Source organism: Procambarus clarkii, chromosome 40, assembly GCF_040958095.1.
Source record: "Procambarus clarkii isolate CNS0578487 chromosome 40, FALCON_Pclarkii_2.0, whole genome shotgun sequence".
In the NCBI taxonomy this organism is placed as follows: domain Eukaryota; kingdom Metazoa; phylum Arthropoda; class Malacostraca; order Decapoda; family Cambaridae; genus Procambarus; species Procambarus clarkii.
In genome coordinates, this window is record NC_091189.1 from 19,251,747 (window position 1) to 19,270,770 (window position 19,024).

The following is a 19,024-nucleotide window of genomic DNA, read 5'->3' on the forward strand; positions in this document are numbered from 1 at the left end:
AAAAGGAGATAACATCTAGGTCAGAAAGAGCTGTAGAAGATGAGAAAGTATTAGATAAAATTGTTGGACTAGTGGAAGGTCTTACAAAAAATAGAGAATGTCTGAGACTACAGGAGAATTGGCAGGTACATAAAAGGGACAGATCGACCTTTGAGGATCACCCTAAACAGTGCCAAACAGATGGAAGAAGTACTAACGAATGTTGGAAAATTATAAAGTGATGAGGAAGGGAAAGTATGGTCGTTAAGATGAGATCTTTGACAAGAAGACAGAGAGAAGGTGAAACTGAACCTCGTCAAGGCAAAATGTCTAAATCAGAGCAGGAATGAAGAAGAAATCAATTCATTATTCTACAAAGTGATAGGCAGACCAGTAAAATGGTACAAAAAGCAAACCAACAAAATCACTAGAGAAAGGGGTAATGAAGAATAAGGAGAGGAGGAACATGTTCCTGAAAATTGCATACACCAACATAGATGGAGTAAGATCAAAGATACTGGAGTTAAGTGATGTAATACAGCTGCAGACACCAGACATTGTTGCACTCACAGAGACGAAACTTGAAGATGATATTTTAAATGAGGTCATATTCCCAAGGGGCTATTCAGTTTGGAGATGGGACAGAAAAATAAGGTTAAGATGGTGGCATTGCTGTGCTGGTGAAAGAACACCTAAAGGTAAACGAAATAATGATTGCCATTCCATGAGAAGTTGACATAATAGCACTAGAGATCTGCAATCAGGATGATAAACAAATGATCATAAATTCATATAGTCCACTGCTATGCAACATCTGGTCAAACGAGGAGCTGGATAATAAATGAGAGTCTTATAACAATAATGAGAGAGATTATAGTGAGAGCTGATAAAGATAGATCACGATTGTTGGTAGTTGGTGACTTCAACTTAAAATCCATAAACTGGGAGGCATATAAAGCTAGAGCAAAAGATTTTTGGACTTGTAGATTCGCAAACTTTATCTTGGAAACATTCATGTTTCAACATGTTAAACAAGCTACGAGGATGAGGGAAGGGGATGTTCCCTCCATGCTGGATTTCATATTTACCAGGAAAGAGGAACAGATATTTGACATTCAGTACCTCCCTCCCTTGGGTAAAAGTGACCATGTCTTTTTGGGAATAAAGTATACAATGCATTATAATCTGGAAGAAAATGAGATTGAAGCAGTTGAAAAACCTGATTTCAGGAGAGGACTTTGTGGGAAACTCAGACATTTCTTTATGGAAATTGACTGGTTAGACTTGTTGTTAGGACATGAAGTAAATGATATGTATGTAAAGTTTTGTGAAATATATGATAAAGGCACAACAAAATTTATACCAAAGCAGAGATGCAGAACTAGGAAACAAGATTTGTTCAACAGAAATTGGGAAAGAGGGCCAGAGACCAAAAGACACAAAAATGGAATCAATATAGGAAGAGGCCAAACCCCCAAACATACCAGCGATACAAAGATGCGAGAAACAACTACACGGCAGTGAGGAGAGGCAGAAAGAAATTTTGAAAAAGGGATAGTGGACAAATGTAAAACAGAACCAGGCTTCTTCTATAAAATCATAAACAACAAATTACAGATTAAGGATAATATTCAGAGGTTGAAAATGGTAACCAAATTCACAGAAAATAATAAGGAAATGTGTGAAACATTAAACAAAAAGTTTCAAAGTTGTGACCATAAATTTTGATGTACATGTTTCAATTTGGTATCAATGTGTTTGCAATAGAATGTTTTAGAGGAACATATGTATAAAATGTCAGCAAAGCATGCGTGAGACCGGCACCAAATAAAAAAATACATCGATCAGTAGCCGTGTGCGCTAAACAGCGATGACATGTTTCTATTCTTTTTCAGGTTTGTCAACTCCACACTTGTCCTATATCGTTCATTTTGGTATCACCGTGATCGCAATAAAATCCCCTACACGGACATATGCATATACATTCTTAATTATGGTCACGCTCCACCCATAGCATTGCCCAAAGTCGCCCTAACGTAACCCGTTAGAGTGCACCCATAGCCACACTCGGTACACCTGAAAAACCCATACTGAAATTTCCCTTTTACTAACAGAAGTTTGTGCGCTACATTGTTCATTTTGGCATTAAATTATTTGCAATAAAATGTGCAGAAATGTATATAATGGGTTGAAAACATGGGAATGGTTATAAATGCCAAAAACTACAAAAGTCTTGCGCGCGAGGGGAGAACGGTGCGGTCACTCGTGGTGTCAACAACAGAGTAGGTCGACCACGTGAGCGTCTATGCCGAGGTGCCAGTGGGCCTAATGGGGAGAACAGGAATATAATGGCGCGCATTTTGAAACTATCCCGAAGTCGATTGGATAAAAATTGAATTTTATACAAATATTTTCTTGTTGGACGCAAATGATGTCACGAGATAGGACTCGAGAGAAAAATTGGTGACGCATTATGTGTCACGAGATAGGGAAAGTGTTAATTAATTACAGACCTGTATCACTGACAAATGTAATAGTCAAAATATTGGAAAAAATAATTAAAGCCAAATGAGTAGAAAACCTAGAGAAAACGATATAATATCAGAGAGACGGTATGGTTTTCGATCTGGAAGATCCTGTGTTCTTTTACTCAGTTTCTATGATTGAGCCACAGAGATTTTACAGGAAAGAGATGGTTGGGTTGACTGCATCTATCTGGACCAAAAAAAAAAGCTTTTGATAGAGTTCCACATAAGAGGGTGTTCTGGAAACTGGAACATATTGGAGGGGTGACAGGTAAGCTTCTAACATGGATGAAAAATTTTCTGAGAGAAAAATGAGGGCAGTAATCAGAGGCAATGTATCAGACTGTAGAAATGCCACAAGCGGAGTACCACTGGGTTTAGTTCTTGCACCGGTAATGTTTATTGTCTACATAAATGATCTGCTAGATGGAATACAGAATTACATGAACATGTTTGCTGATGATGCTAAGATAACAGGAAGGATAAGTAACTTAGATGATTGTCATGCCCTTCAAGACCTGGACAAAATAAGTATACAGAGCACCATTTGGCAAGCAGAATTTAATGTGAATAAATGCCATGTTATAGAATATGGAGTAGGAGAACATAGACCCCACACAACCTATAAATTATGTGGAAAATCTTTAAAGATTTCTAATAAAGAAAGAGATCTAGGGGTGGTTCTAGATAGAAGACTCACATGAGGACCACATAAAGAACGTTGTGCGAGAAGCCTATGCTACGCTTTCTAACTTCTGAATTGCTTATAAATACATGGATGGCAATATACTAAAGAAATTGTTCACGACTTTTGTTAAGGTCAAAGGTGGAATATGCAATGGTTGTATGGTGCGTATATCTTAAGAAGCACATCAACAAACTGGAAAAGGTGCATAGACATGCCACTAAGTGGCTCCCGGAACTGAAGGGCAAGAGCTACGAGGAGAGGCTAGAGGCATTAAATATGCAAAAACTAGAATCTAGAAGAAAAAAAAAAGGCGATATGACCACTACATACAAAATAGTAACACGAATCAATAAAATTGATAGGGAAGAATTCCCGAGGTCTGGAACAGCAAGAACAAGAGGTCATAGATTTAAACTAACGAAACAAAGCTGCCGGAGAAATATAAGAAAATTCACTTTTATAAACTGAGTGGTAGACTGACCACTAGCAAATTAAATCATATTTACAATAATTTAAACACTCAATGAATTAAAAGATTCTGGATGTCTTTAACCACACAGTAATTCTCAACACTGCAGAACAAAATTATTATGGTTACCTCTTTGAAGACGCCCTCAGCAATGTTTTGGCCTCGGTCTTTAGTTGTTCTAGATATTTCTCTGTTGAACTTACGTTTCCTGTGCTTTCATTTACAGGAATAGTATCTCTTGACTGAGGCTGGTGATGATGTCTAACAGAGGAATCATCAATGCTTTCCACATCTCCATCGTCATCTGGTATTGTGGAGGACTCGTATACATTTATTTCTCCCTTTATCAACACCTCTTCCTCAGTCACACTAACTCTTTGATCCAAAGATTCTGAAAGCTGTATATTTAAATCACAATGTGTACCTCCATGGTTGGCTTGTATCAGATCTTCAATAGATTCTGAAGGCATTTCAAATCCACTTACATCATTTATCAATTCATTTATCTGTGCATGAGCACCAGCACCTTCATCAGTAATTTCCTCACTGTTTTCTACACCATTTTTAAATTCAACATTTGCTGAAGACCCTATGGTTTGAGTCCTAAGTGGCACTGCTGAAGGTGTTACCATAACAAATCCACCACCCCCTGATGCTTCTTCATTATCTGAAGTTCCCTCAGGCGATTCTCGACCATCCTTATCAACACTAATTGGGCTTGACTTGTCAGCATTATCTGTGTTCCCTTCAGCTTGCATACGATTGGTTTGTTTTTTAGGCGATGTAAGTGGAGTTATGCTTGGGGCAGAAGCTCTTCTCTTCAACTTCTGAAATTCCCTGAAATGGAAGAGAATACAAAGATATTAGAGTAAATTCATCATCGTTTACATTACCGAAAAGCACACAAGGTTGTTTTCCACAAACAAATACAGTACATCCGAGACTAACCCTAACTTTGCACCTGCATGGCATAATGAATCACTTGGTTATCATTTTGGTAAACAAGATAAAATTACAGTACAGTACAACCTCAATTCAATGAACTATATGAGACCAATCCCAATTTGTTTCAGTGAGGGATTCATTGCACCTGGAGGTGCCTCCAGGATGTATTTCCCATGCCCTATGGGCTAATTTCACTTATTAAAATTTTAATTTCCACCTACAGTATAATATAATAGACAACTACTAAATGAACATGTAACCACATCTAGCTTATTTCTCATGTCCTCATCCTCATAACTCATTTTCAAAATGAAGCAGGGATATACAGTATCCGAATGAAATAAAAACCTTGTCAACTCAAAATGATAACAAATCATAGAATTTGGTTTTAAATACTGGTTTTAAAATATTTGTTTTTTTTTTTTGGTAAAAAAAAAATCTACAAAAAACCAGCTTTGAATGTAATGAAACACCATTTTCTGAGTGAGCCCCGAAGACTTCCCAAAGCTTACCGGGCTGATATTTTTGTATTAGACCCTTGCATCAGTCGATGTAGTTCTTGCCTACCGGGGACCACGAGCCAGAACCTGGCCTCCCTCAGAGGCACGATGAGCAATGGCCTATGGAAACCCCCATGTGTTTGGAAGCATTCCATGTTTGCCATCGACCAGGGTTTGCCTCCCAGAAAGGTAGGCGTAACAAAACAAACCCCACATGGTCAAAATTGCTACCTAAAACCGAACAGGGAGGCAGAACTCCCAAATTAAAACAAGCAAACGTCACTAACGCCATCGCGCCGATCGTCCACGCAGCCCCCCCCCCTCCAGAGGGGAAGAGGGGATGCCTCTGCTGCTCCCTCATTCAGTTCTGAGGCTGAGCATCAAAAAGAGCGTGAAAAACCGCCGACCGGAAGAAGGGAGGGTGCCAGGAAGCCTCCAGAACTCACCCAGAAAATACTATTTCATTACATTCAACATTGTTTTTCTGTGGGGAGCTACCCAAACAAAGAAAAGTGATAAAAGGGGCTTACCTGGGAGGCAGCTGCCACTCGCTTCTTAACTCGAAGTCGAGGCAACTGGCTGCAACCTGCGACCCAAAGCGACACACGCCCGACTAGGGCTAGGAATGTTAACTAAGTAACGTGTGACCATAACCCTGTTCGACCTCCAAAATCACCGTGCCCAAATGTCAGCCCAAAACATATTACCAAAGACGACAGCCAAAGCAGCAAACTTACGAACTTCATGGACACGAGGATAGATCGCAGGTTGGCTGGACCGAATAACCCTGCGGATGACCTGGGAGACCCGAGCTCTGGAACAGGGAACAAGGGAAACTGGGTCAACCCGAAGCATATTCCCGGCCACAGAGGCCATGGCATGCAGGTAACGGCAATGAGTCGCAACTGGACAAAACACATGATGCACCCATGGCCTAACCAAGCAAGCATCAACGACACAAGGACCCCTCTGGAAAACTGCCGACTCATTCTTTGCCAGAAAAGAAAGAAACAGTTGCAAAAGAAACCTACTGCCAGGACCGAAAGAGCAGAAACCTCTGCGCCGGAGGAGAGCATGAAGCTCCCCGACCCGACCCCCAGAAGCCAATGCCAACAGTAAGAAGAGCCTTGATAAAACCGTCTTGTACAGAAGGGGACACCACAAACAGGAGGAGGAGAGAGAAAGGAGAGCACCCTGTCCAAGGATCAGGCCGGAGGTGAAACAAAGCACATGAAAGCTTATGGAACAGAGCAGAAGTAACATCCACCCTGAACGCAAACTGAAGCGGTTCTGCCAGCGCTGCACAATACGAGGTGACAGTATTAGGCATCAAATGACGGTCCTGAAAAAGTCAAGAAAGGGAGGACAAGACAACTATTCGAAGTAGAGGACAACATACGAAGAGAGAGAAAATGGCAGAAAGAGCGCCAGGAAACTTCATGTTGTCACTAAAATGAAGCTCATAGGTGGAACACCATCAACGAAGCCACGTGATCACCATACAAGTGGTGATAGACCTGCATCAGAAAGACCAGACTCAAAGTGCAGAGGAAAAGACTGAACTAGCCAGGTACCTGACCGGGTCGATCTGCTGAAAGGAGCGGAGCCAAGGAAAACATCGTGGGTTCGGACACCAAAGAGCCAACAGGACTACTATTCCCTGGCAAGTCTCCAACCGAGCCAGGAACCGAAGTAACAGCTGGACCAGGGGGAAGAGGTACAGGTAACCTCATTTGAACTAGACGAACCAGTCCTGCCGAAAGGCGTCTACCGCAATGGCCTCGTAGTCGGGGAAGGGCGCCACATACACAGGAAGATGCTGGAACCAGACCGACGCAAAGAGGTCCACGTCCAGGAGTCCGTACATCTGGCAGAGCTAATTGAAGGAGTTGGCATTGGCCATCCATTCCGTGGACAGGGGATTGAACAGAGACAGGCCATCTGCCAGGACGTTGGACACTCCCCAGACATGAACCGCATGGAGAGCTAAACCCTGAGAATCCAGCAAATGAGTCACTTGAAGAGACCAGCCCCAAAGAGCCATGGACCGAAGAAAACCCCTGCAGTTCAGGCAATGAACCACCAGAGAACAGTCCGAAAGGAGCCTGATCGTCGAACCCTGAGCAACCCGAACCCTCTGAAGCGCCAGCCAAACCGCCACGAACTCTCGTACTGTGCTGTGAGCCCGACGGAAGGACGAAACCAACCACCCCTGGCTGGCCTGGTGAGCACTGGTCACAAAGCCCCAGCCGAGAAACGGGGCATCCATGAACAACAAGCGAGGGCTTGGTTAAGCGCCAAGGAACTAAATCCCGAAAAACCTGAAGAGGAAGCCAGCGATGCAGCAACCAACGCAAAGCCCCCCCGGGAGTCGAACCCAACGATTGTGAGAGCAACAGAAGGGAGATCCCCAAAGGAACCAGAACAGCCGCCAAAGCCGCACCCGACCCGGCGGGTAAACAAGCACGGCGAAATTCAGACTCCCGCACAACTGCTTGAGTAACCACCAAATGACCCGGGAACCCTCCAGAAACAGGTAAAGGCGGGACTGCAGCTGCAGCAATGACTCTGGAGGGAGAGACAAGGAAGCAGTCTGAGAATCCCACACAAGACCAAACCATGTCCATATATGGGACGGAACCAGATGGGACTCCCTCCAGTTCACCAGGAACCCAAACCCAACAAGCTGGGAAAGAACCACACCCCTGGCGGGCAGACATGTGAACCTGCTGGGAGCCCACACTAGCCAGACGTCGAGATAGGCCAGAACCTGAACCCCTAACAGACACAGATGGAATAACCACGACTCAGGTGAGATGCGTGAATATGTGCGGTGCCAATTCAGACCAAATGGAAGGCAATGGAAGCAGAAAGCTCATTGCCCCACCAAAAAAACCCTAACCAGTACCTGAACCCTGGATGAATCGGGACATGCCAATACACATCCCCGGAGGTCCAGACACACCAAGCATCCCACTCCAATGGAAGCCCGACCTGGGACAGAGTTTTCATCCGAAAAGAGGAGCAAAAAAATCCAGTTCAGGTGGAAAAAGTCCAGAATGAACCTCAGCTCTGCACATGGAAACAGGCAGGAAAACTACCAGAGGAACAGGTTCGTTTCAACCTTGTTCCGTATGCCCAAGTGCACCCACTCCGAGATGACCCGATGGAGCGCAGGGAAAGAGGCCTGCCTCGCTAGCCCCGAACCCCACAGAGGAGGAGCCGCCCAATGCCACCACAGGCCGAAAGAGACAACTCAAAATGCCCACAAATTGTGGGATCAGGCGTGAGCAAACAGTGCAAGCCCCCCCCCCACCGCCCTGTCAACGGGGCAACCCGCAAAGATCCAAAACCCCTTACGAGAAGCCGACCGATGAGCAGAGCGGCCACTGCATTGACCAGACGCTGCCAGCTCCGAAGAAGCACTGGCACGGAAACTGGCACTGCTGGCCCACCACGACTAGAGGAACCCTGAACCCTGGCACGACCCTTCCGGGAAGGCCCGTCATAACCGCCCCCCCCAACCAACAAGTTCAACGTGGGACAACAACTAGACAAAGCTGCATGCAGAAACTGTGTGACAGCAGACGCTGCAAACAGCAATGGACAAAAGGGTGATGAGAACCTAAGAGCCAGAGCCCAAGTGGATTCCAAGGAGAGAGCAAGCACAAATTGTTAGCACACGAGCCGAGAAGCAAAAAACAGACACCGCCTCCTTGAGAATCGGTGCAAACAACTTCAACAAGCTGGTGCAACTTTGTCTGGTGCAAGCGTACCGGACAAAGACCTGGCTCCTAGCGCCTCTACATCCTCCAAGCCAGTCTGAGGACAGCTTGAGAAGGAAAGATAAACGCAAGACCGAGGCCAAAGGCCCACCGGGGTGCGAATCCTTAGCTACCAAAGCAGCCAAAAGGGAGGGAACCTGTAGGTCAAGCTGCACAATACCAACATCCCGAGGAAGCATGGGGGCAAACAAGCACGTGTTAAGGTTCTCAAACTCCCCCCCCCCCCCCCCCCAAAGTAAACCTGTAGCACAGTGAAAGGTTTCCGCCAATCAAGCATGAGGGTCCAACAAAACCTATGCCATGCTCCCAACAAAATGAAAGGGCAGTCTGCTAACCAGAAAGACTCCGGTACCTCTTAACGCACCCAAGAGGGTAAGGTTGAACCAAACTCAAAAGAAGACTTATCCATCACCGAGGCATAATCCGGGTCTCGCAGCAGGTAAGCAGCGATGGTCTCCCAAACTTCCCTAGGTGGGATTCGAGAAGCCGAATACCTCCGGAAAGAACCGAAGAACCCAGGGAATCCCAGAACCGAACCAGGGGAGGAACTGAATCCAAATCATACTCGTATAGGTAAGGAGGGTACAAAAACCTCTCCCCATGCAACAACAAGCCCTAAGACAAGAGTACCAACACCCAGGCGGGGTCAAACGGGGCCCATGCCCCCTCCCCCCCCAAAGTCAACTCCTTCACAGCCCCGGCATCCTTCACGCCAGGACCCAGCGCAGAGCCGTCCTCCACGCCCTCTGCCCCTAAAGAAACATAGGTCACGAGCTCCCATGACCTACAAAAAGCTCCTATATGGCATGCATCTCAAATAGCCTCTGACAACCAAGTCCAACTCCTGGCCTGCACGGGTGGCTTCGTTTCCTTCTCAGGCCTTCTTATGGTATTGATAATGTTGTTCTTCCATTTGCCCTTATATGCATATATCCCTTTAGAGCATTCTATTACAAACAAAATGATACCAAAATGAGCGACTTAAAATGAAAATTGAGGTGAGAAAAATGAAAAATAAATATATATAAACATTTGAGTGCGGGTGTTGGGGGTGTGCGGGTGGGTGCTTGCTCACGGGTAACGCTCGGGCGATTTTTGGGTTTGCTGCAGGTGGGGGGGCCGGGCCTTTTGACCTTAGCATATATCACTTTAGAGAATTCTATTCCGAACAATTTAGTACCAAAATGAATGACGTACATCGAAAATTGAGGAGGAGGAGGGGGGGGGGGGGGGGACTGAGAAGAGTATAAACATTTTAGTGTACTCACCTAGTTGTACTCACCTAGTTGTGCTTGCGGGGGTTGAGCTCTGGCTCTTTGGTCCCGCCTCTCAACTGTCAATCAACAGGTGTACAGGTTCCTGAGCTTATTGGGCTCTATCATATCTACACTTGAAACTGTGTATGGAGTCAGCCTCCACCACATCGCTTCCTAATGCATTCCATTTGTCAACCACTCTGACACTAAAAAAGTTCTTTCTAATATCTCTGTGGCTCATTTGGGCACTCAGTTTCCACCTGTGTCCCCTAGTGCGTGTGCCCCTTGTGTTAAACAGCCTGTCTTTATCAACCCTGTCAGTGTGGATGCACGCTCATGGGGAAGCGCTTGGCCAACCTTGGGGTGTGCTGGGGGTCACATGCAGGGCCAGTTAAAGTGTTAACCAATTAGAAATCAATAGGTACTACAGTATATGCACTTCTTATATTAATTCCTTAATTACATTATTACAAATGCTCAGCTCTGTGCAAGGAGATTTAACATTGATCACTTCTGTGCAAGATAAAAATACAACTGTGCAACAAAATAAACCTTTGTGGGTTGCAACTTAACAGTTTATACCAATTTACGTCATTAGCTTCTATAGGACACTTACCACACCTGGCTCCCAGAGACAATTTTGACACTTTAAAAATAGACTTAAAGCTTAGAGTTTGGTTTTGATACCATTATCTCTGTGGAAAGATTTTTTTTTTATACACAGGTGGGTGCAGGAACGAATGACTGCCAACTCCTATTAGCAGGCTGAAAACCTTCCATCCCATAGCTTACGGTAAACCTTTCCCACTAGTTTCCATGGAATACGATCTGCCAATCGTTTAACAACCAGGTACCCAATAACTGGGTGAACAGAGGTGTACAATTAAGGATTGGCACCTAGTCAATCCTCCCCAGCCAGGATATGAAGCTAGGCCAAGTCGCTCACAAAGTGCAGTGCAATTATGTTACCACTGCTTCACCAGGAGTCATACTTGGAGCTTCCTGGCTAGGCTTCATTATGCCTATTAGCATATTATATTATGTATTAGCTGTGACATGGATTTTGATTTTCATGTTTATTGACCTAGTTCCCATCTTCTATGATTGTCAGCCAGATTACAAAGTACAATACAGTTTATTTCAGTAGCCACTTGATCTCTCAACAGGCTATACACTGGCCAGATGTTATCTATTCTACATACACAAACGTTACGATTAGCGTTAGCCTTTATTGTTAATCTGTTGGGCCACCTGGGTCATCTTCTGAGCTCTACTTCCCATGGATAAGTGGCCTTTGTTTTTGTTTGCACATAGTCCCCAAAAATACTGTGGGAAGCTAACCCAGAAAACAGTATTGAGTGTAGTGAAATGCCACTTTGACTTGCACCTTGGTAGCATTTCATTCCCAACCTCGTTTCCCAGTTACACTATAGATTAATTTGGAAAGGACTTGCTTACCCTGAACCTAGGGTGGCTTGCATCATCACCTGGTGAGGGCTGGCCTAGGAGCATTAGGTAGTCAAAAAACCAGTGTTGAATGTAGTGAAACGCCATTTTCTGGGCAAGCCCCGGAGGCTCCCTGGAGCTATCCAGGCTGATATGGATATACTGTACTGTATTCAAGTTGATAGGATGAGTAGATTAACTACTTAACTGCGCCAGCCGAGTATTCTCGGTCAGCGAGAAACTGCGCCAACCGAGAAAACTCTATTTTATTTTTCCGTACTCCTTCTAAATGTATGCGAGGTTGATCTGTACGAAATGGTCTCTTAGGACCGCCAGTGAGAGGCAGCCATCTTGGAAAAAATTCTGAGAATGCCCTAGGGCTGCTGGCTGGGTTAATACTGAATAAGCAACCATGGGTGGCGCACGAGCCTCTGGCTCTCAAACACCCGTCTGACGTGGTGTTGAAAGATAACGCTCTGTCGGTGAAATTCAAATCTTATTATTTGAAGAACATAAGGATCATAATACAGTATTGGTGAAGCTAGGCGCAATAAGGACCTAACACAAAGGTTGGATGTAAGTGATACAGCACCTATGAGGACGATACAGCAAGCGTATCCAGTTGTAGCTCTGAATGTCACCCTTGCAATCCTATGCTATCTCCAATTTATTTAGATGATACATAGATGAATTTGCTCTCTGCATTCAGTGATGATGCATCTGATACAAGTATCAAAGATGAACAGTGTTAGTGGCTTCCATGATGGTGTTTTCCATAGATATTTTCAAGAATACCTGAATCTCTTCCTGACTGATGGACACTCTTTCGAGGCAAGCTGAATCTCTTCCTGTGTGGGACCATACAAAGCGATCTTTTCAAGACTACCTTACAAATTGATCTTTTCCTATAATCTTTTCAATACTACCTTATGCTTTACAAGCTTGGCTACATACAATCTACAAGTACTAAAGCCAAGGGTGTATGAGTGCATTATTTGCAAGCACACAGAATGAAGAAACAGGAAGCGAAAATTTATCTGTACTTAGTGCAACATGAGCGAAGTCGCACTGTGCACCATGGACTATTTCGTTGATTATTACTCACTTCCGAAGTACTGAGTACTCACCTAGTTGTACTCACCTAGTTGTGTTTGCGGGGGTTGAGCTCTGGCTCTTTGGTCCCGCCTCTCAACTGTCAATCAACAGGTGTACAGATTCCTGAGCCTATCGGGCTCTATCATATCTGCACTTGAAACTGTGTATGGAGTCAGCCTCCACCACATCACTTCCTAATGCATTCCATTTGTCCACCACTCTGACACTAAAAAAGTTCTTTCTAATATCTCTGTGGCTCATTTGGGCACTCAGTTTCCACCTGTGTCCCCTTGTACGTGTTCCCCTTGTGTTAAATAGACTGTCTTTATCTACCCTATCAATTCCCTTCAGAATCTTGAATGTGGTGATCATGTCCCCCCTAACTCTTCTGTCTTCCAGCGAAGTGAGGTTTAATTCCCGTAGTCTCTCCTTGTAGCTCATACCTCTCAGCTCGGGTACTAGTCTGGTGGCAAGTGAGTGTGTAATACAGTGTTACTGTGTAAATAGTGTGTGAAACTGTAAATATTGTAATTTTAGTGAATTTTTAACAAGTAATATTGCGACAATAAACATTTATCGTGGACACTTTACCGACACATGTATCACAGTTCCATGGAACATTATGCACGTTCTACTGTATACATATTGTAAAGGACACAAATATGCATCATATACGATAAAAAAAAAAAAAAAAAAAAAAAAAAAAAAAAAAAAAAACGCATTGGAAATACGTAGAACAAATAATTGAAAATATATTTGTGGCAACACCCGGTGCTTGAATGGCCCGCGCGACCGTGTCTGGGCCGGGCGACCAGACCCTGATGACGTCACAGCGCACCTTGTCCACGTCCTCACAGCCAAAGTAAGTGGAATTTGGTATTTATTTTTACATAGACATGTTCAGGGAAGGGACTTTATCATTTTACGAAGAAAATTTTTTTTGGGGGGAACACTTTATTTCATGCGCACTGGGGGAATTTCACAATAAACTCGGCGCAGCACAGTGGTTAAAATAAGAAAAGGCTCAGAATAAGATTTTTATAGGGTGAGAGGGTGAGAGATCATGTGGATGAGGAACCATATGAATAAGCATAAGAGGAAAGGATAAGAAGAAGCATGGAGAAATATGTTGCATAAACATAATGACAGGTAATACACTATAGTGGCTGTAAAATATTTTCCAACAAGCTGAAATATGAAATTATATCTTTTACCTCTCTTGAGCATCAAAATTACTCTTTGCTTCATTTAGCTCTTCTTGTAACCTTTTTATCTGCTCCTCCAGCCGAGTGATCTGTGTTTGTGAGCTACCCTCTGTCTGGGAAGAACACGAGATGAGCCGAGTTGTAGAGTGGCCGCCTTCTCTAAGCAGTTGCACCAAGTTTGGCGGCCGACCAGTATTCAGTCCCACATCATCCCAATGCTCAAAATCCTGATGATAAGACTACTTGTTGAAATACATCACAAATATAAACTATGGCTTAGTTTTGACATAATATATGAATTCACACACATTAACCCTTAAACTGCGCAACACTTCATATGACGTGTTGAGTAATTGACGAGAAAGTGCGCACCCCTTCACATGACGTTTTGGAGTACTGCGCAAGATTTAAACGACCCACAGCTACACGGGGTTCACATCACCTTCCTCAGGGCTCTTGTAAACAGACACCATTTTTTTTTTTTAAATCATGGGCAACATTCCCGGGTGTGAAAGCCTCAGTACTGAGTGAGCCACCAAGGCTGGCGCATGCAGCATGAGCTCACAGCACTGCTGTTCAGCTTGTGACCACAGCATCGCCTAAAAATGTAAAAAACCAGTGTTGAATGTAATAAAACTCCATTTTCTGGGCGAGTCCTGGAGGCTCCCCGGAGCTATCCAGGCTGAATGGGTATGTATAACTTTCTGGCATCAAAGTGCTAGGAGTTCTTGCCTACCGGGGACCACGTGCCAGAACCTGGGCCCCCTCAGAGAGGCATGAGGAGCAATGGCCTATAGAAACCCCCTTGTGGTTGGAAGCATTCTATGTCTGCCATCGACCAGGATAAGCATCCTGAAAGGGAGGCGCTCCAAAACAAACCCCTTTTCTGGTGAAAAATTGCTACCGAAAGCCAAACGAGTGGACAGAACTCCCCAACAAAATTATCAAACTAGCATGACGTCATTATGTCGCCGTGCCACTGTTTGTGCAACCCCCCCCCCTTCCCGGGAAGGGGAAGGAGGAGCCCCAGACCCTCCAAGCCAGTGATCCAACTGGCAGTTCTTAGGCTGGATGTTCATTACATTCAACACTGGTTTTCTGGGGGAAGCCCCGTCAGCTCCTCGGAGCTACCTCACCACAGATAAGGAAAATAGGGAAGGATCCGTGAGGCGGATGCCACGCGCCCTAACCTAAAAAACCAACCCCACAGAGGAAACAAAAAACTTGCAGACCCGAACCCCTGAACAGGAGGCGTAGGTATACAGGCATCCATGAGGAGAACTACGCAGGACGTGAACCACAGGAAAGCAAACACACACATTCCAGGAAAGGAACAAAGAAAAACCGGAGCCAGGACCGGAACCCCAGCTACCTGTTCCAAGAAAAGGAACCAGGAAGACAGTAGCAGTGGACCAAAAGTCAACAACTCCCCACAGACAGTGCAACACCGAAGTCTGCAGGAAGGTACAAAGAAAAAGTGTAGGAACTCAGTACCAAAACGGAACACCGGTGTAGTCCATAAGCAGGGAACTGAACATGGACAGAAGCCCACCCGAGCACCCAACATCAGGATAGGCAACAAGCACCGACCTAGATACACAGGCAAGTATAGCATAGGAGGAGGAAAAACGAAAATAGGCAAAGAAAACCACAAGTACGGACGAAGGAGCGGCCGGGAATGCAATGCACACGACCAACCACAAAACGTGTAGAGGAGGGCGCACATACCCGAGGGACATCATGGATATCAGGGTACAGCCAGGCACAGGAGATAGGCAAGGAATGAGTGTCCTGATAGGGAAAAAGACCCAGGTGCCGACAAACAAAACCAAAAGCACTGAAATGTGGGGCAGAGCCCCACAGGACAACAAAGAACAAGATACACAGACAAAGGAAAGTCACTGACGACACACGTAAGATGACCAAACACAACTCAACACCTAACATTCCTGTTAGGAGCCATCGACACAACCCCGCCAAGCGGGAAAGTGACAGAGTAAACAAGGATGAAGCAGTGACCAAGGGTGGCACATGCACAAGGGGACACAGGAGGAAGCCGAGTACCCAAATAAGCCACAGACATGAAAAAGAACCTGATCAATGTCAGAGGAGATAGGAAGCGGAAAGCACTAGGAAGTGACGTGGTGGAGGCAGACTCCACTCACAGGAACAAACGTAGATAAGACACAGCCCAATAGGCTCTGGAAACTGCACAACCATCAACCAATAGGAGAGAGGTGGGGCCAAAGAGCGAGAGCTCAACCCCCACAAGCACAACTAGGCAAGCCCCCCTGCCAAAAGTCGAGAACCAGCACCTGGCCGACAGAGGCGCCAGACAGGACAATCTTACCTGCAGAGCAGAGACACGACCGTGCCACAACACAATCGAGTCAAGAAACATACCTACATCTAAGTTTAGATATAGGAAAGTACTACCAACAGAAAATATCAAAATAAAAACACCTAGAACAGTAAAGGGGACCATAAAGGCAGAACCCCCCCCCCCACCAGGCAAAAACAAAAGGAAAAGAAAAACCCCGCAAGAGGACAACGTACCCAGGCGGAACAGAGCCGGCCGCTGTTATTGGTGAAAACTAGCTGTGAGGTACCCCGCACCCCTACCAGTGACGAAAACTACCACCTACCCAGAGACAAACCAAGGCAACAAATCCCCAGCCGACTCAAAGGGCGGCCCAGTACCGAGCAGTAAAGGACACAGCGGAGGTAGAACCCAAGGTGACTTGTGGAAGGTGGCCCCAAGCCCCAAGGGCAGTACTTACAGGGAACCTAGGGAAGAGAGCCCTAGGCACATGCAGCCCGAGTACCGTGGAATCTCACTCCTGGCTCACACCCCACCAGTAGAGATAGTCCACACCACAAGGCACAGAACTGAAACAAAAACCGAAGCCAGAGGCACTCGACCAGCCAGTAATTCCATCAGCCAAGAACTGCCAGTTGGACCGCTGGCACGGAGGGTCTGGGGCTCCCCCTTTCCCCTCCCGGGGAGGGGAGGGGGGTTGCGCAGACGGTGGCGAGGCGACGTGATGACGTCATACTAGTTTGATAATTTTATTTGGGGGAGTTCTGTCCACTCGTTCGGCTTTCGGTAGCAATATTTTCACCAGAATAGGGGTTTGTTTTGGGGAGCCTACCTTTCTGGGTGCCTATCCCGGTTGATGGCAGACATAGAATGCTCCCAACCACAAAGGGGTTTCTATAGGCCATTGCTCCTCGTGCCTCTCTGAGGGGGCCAGGTTCTGGCTCGTGGTCCCCGGTAGGCAAGAACTCCTAGCACTTTGATGCCAGAAAGTTATACATATCCATTCAGCCTGGATAGGTCCGGGGAGCCGACAGGGCTCCCCCCAAAAAATCAATCAGACATTGAAAAATTAGGTAATGTCTTTGTGGCAACTCCCGCCTGACAGCTCGGGCGGAGCAGACCACCACCGACGATTGCTCTGTCAACGCCTCTTTTTTGTCAGACTTCCCCGCCCTATTGCGGCCAAAGTATGCCACCTATAATTTTTTTATTATTTTTCCTGTGATCAAGGAACACAAACGAACACTTTTACAAGACAATTTTTTTTTTAATTTTTATGTGCCTATGGGTGTTGAATGCCAAATAGCCCAGAGCAGCTTAGGGGTTAATCTCTATTATGCCAATTCCAGAGTTTGTAATTTTGTCTTGTTTTATCAAACTCTGTATCTTTTTGCAGTCTGGCATACAACCCTAGCTTTTCTCACATTGTAAAGAATGCATGCACAACTTACAGTAAGTTGATTATATTGTGAATAATACTCTCTTGTCTTTTAATCATTTTGTAGGTAATACTATGGGGTACAATAACTGAATAATGGTAGACACTACTTCTCTATTTGAATTCAATAAATTCTATATGCAACTAAAAATAGAGGTAAATATATTTCTGTATCAAGGTTTAGACAGTAGCAGATAATAGAGATTCATCTGCAGTCATCATCACTAAATAGTGTACATTTACTTGTGCAATAAATTTTAAACTGAAGAATATTTCAAGTACAATAATGAACTGAATAAAGCTGCATTATAAAATGACAAAATATTTCTTATTACCAAAAAGGCTAAAGTACTGTATTTTAACAACTGCACTGCACACCTTTTTTGGCAAAAACTTCAAAGTGCAATTGTTAAAGACATATTTTTGTTGTTTTTATAAATGTCCAGGTAAAGTTAATGTCAAAATGTTTCCAAACTAAACTATTTTCATTTCAAAACCTAATTAGTAATGAAAACATTAAAATATAGCCTAATTAACACTTTCGCGCTTTAGATTAGAGATAACTCGTCGCCGTTTTTTCTTACGATTCCGCATAACAGCCTACTTTTCTTGTCCATCGAAAAAATATTTCTATAAATTCCATTTTTTAACCGAAATGGATGGGGATACTTTTGTTTTGTAGAGAATTTATTTGCAAATTTTTTGGTACCAGAGTGAATATTATATCACATAAACTTCTATGAGTAAAAAAAAAAATACACAAAGTATGTTTGGGGGTGTGGCGAGCGTGTGGCAGTGGGTTCCCTTTAGCCGATGATATATCCAACACGTGGGAAATATTTGTATGTGTTATGTATATGTCTGTGTAGGGAATTTTACTGCGATCACTGTCATACAAATTATAAAATGTTTCAACAAGTATAAACATGACAAACATCAAACGAACGAAAACAATGCGTTCGTTTCTGCCGCGAACGCATACTGAGCGACGTGGTTCTATATTTGGCGCTTCTCTTACACATGCTTTGTACAAATGTTATACAGTTCATCTTATAGAAAATTTTATTGCGAACACATTGGTATAAAAAAGAAATACGTACATAGAAAAGTAGGGTCAGGAAACATATAAACTTTCCAAGCATGATTTCCCCCCTGTGTTTTCGCGGCTAACTACTCTCCACTTCACACACTCTTGCGGGTGGGCAATTACCTATATTAAACATTCATATGCATATGTCCGTGTAGAGAATTTTATTGCGATTCCAATGATACCAAAATTAGCGATGTAGGACAACTGTAGGCTTCGCAACCATTAAGAGAGTGGAAACATTTTGTTGCTGTTTGGCGCTCTCGGCGAGTGATCTGCATAGTTT

At 44.4% G+C, this 19,024-nt stretch overlaps 1 protein-coding gene across 5 annotated transcripts in view; it reads right to left on the reverse strand.

Annotated features, from left to right (window-relative positions):
- Nucleotides 1-19,024, reverse strand: part of LOC123757941 (RAB11-binding protein RELCH homolog) — a 68,969-nt gene that overhangs the window by 46,336 nt on the left and 3,609 nt on the right. For all 5 annotated transcript variants that reach the window (XM_069338804.1, XM_069338806.1, XM_069338807.1 and 2 more), the window contains exons 4-5: nucleotides 13,903-14,120; nucleotides 3,791-4,498 (exon numbers count right to left, since the gene is read on the reverse strand). In XM_069338804.1, the coding sequence (XP_069194905.1) occupies nucleotides 3,791-4,498; nucleotides 13,903-14,120 (926 nt within the window). The remainder of the gene's footprint in view (nucleotides 1-3,790; nucleotides 4,499-13,902; nucleotides 14,121-19,024) is intronic.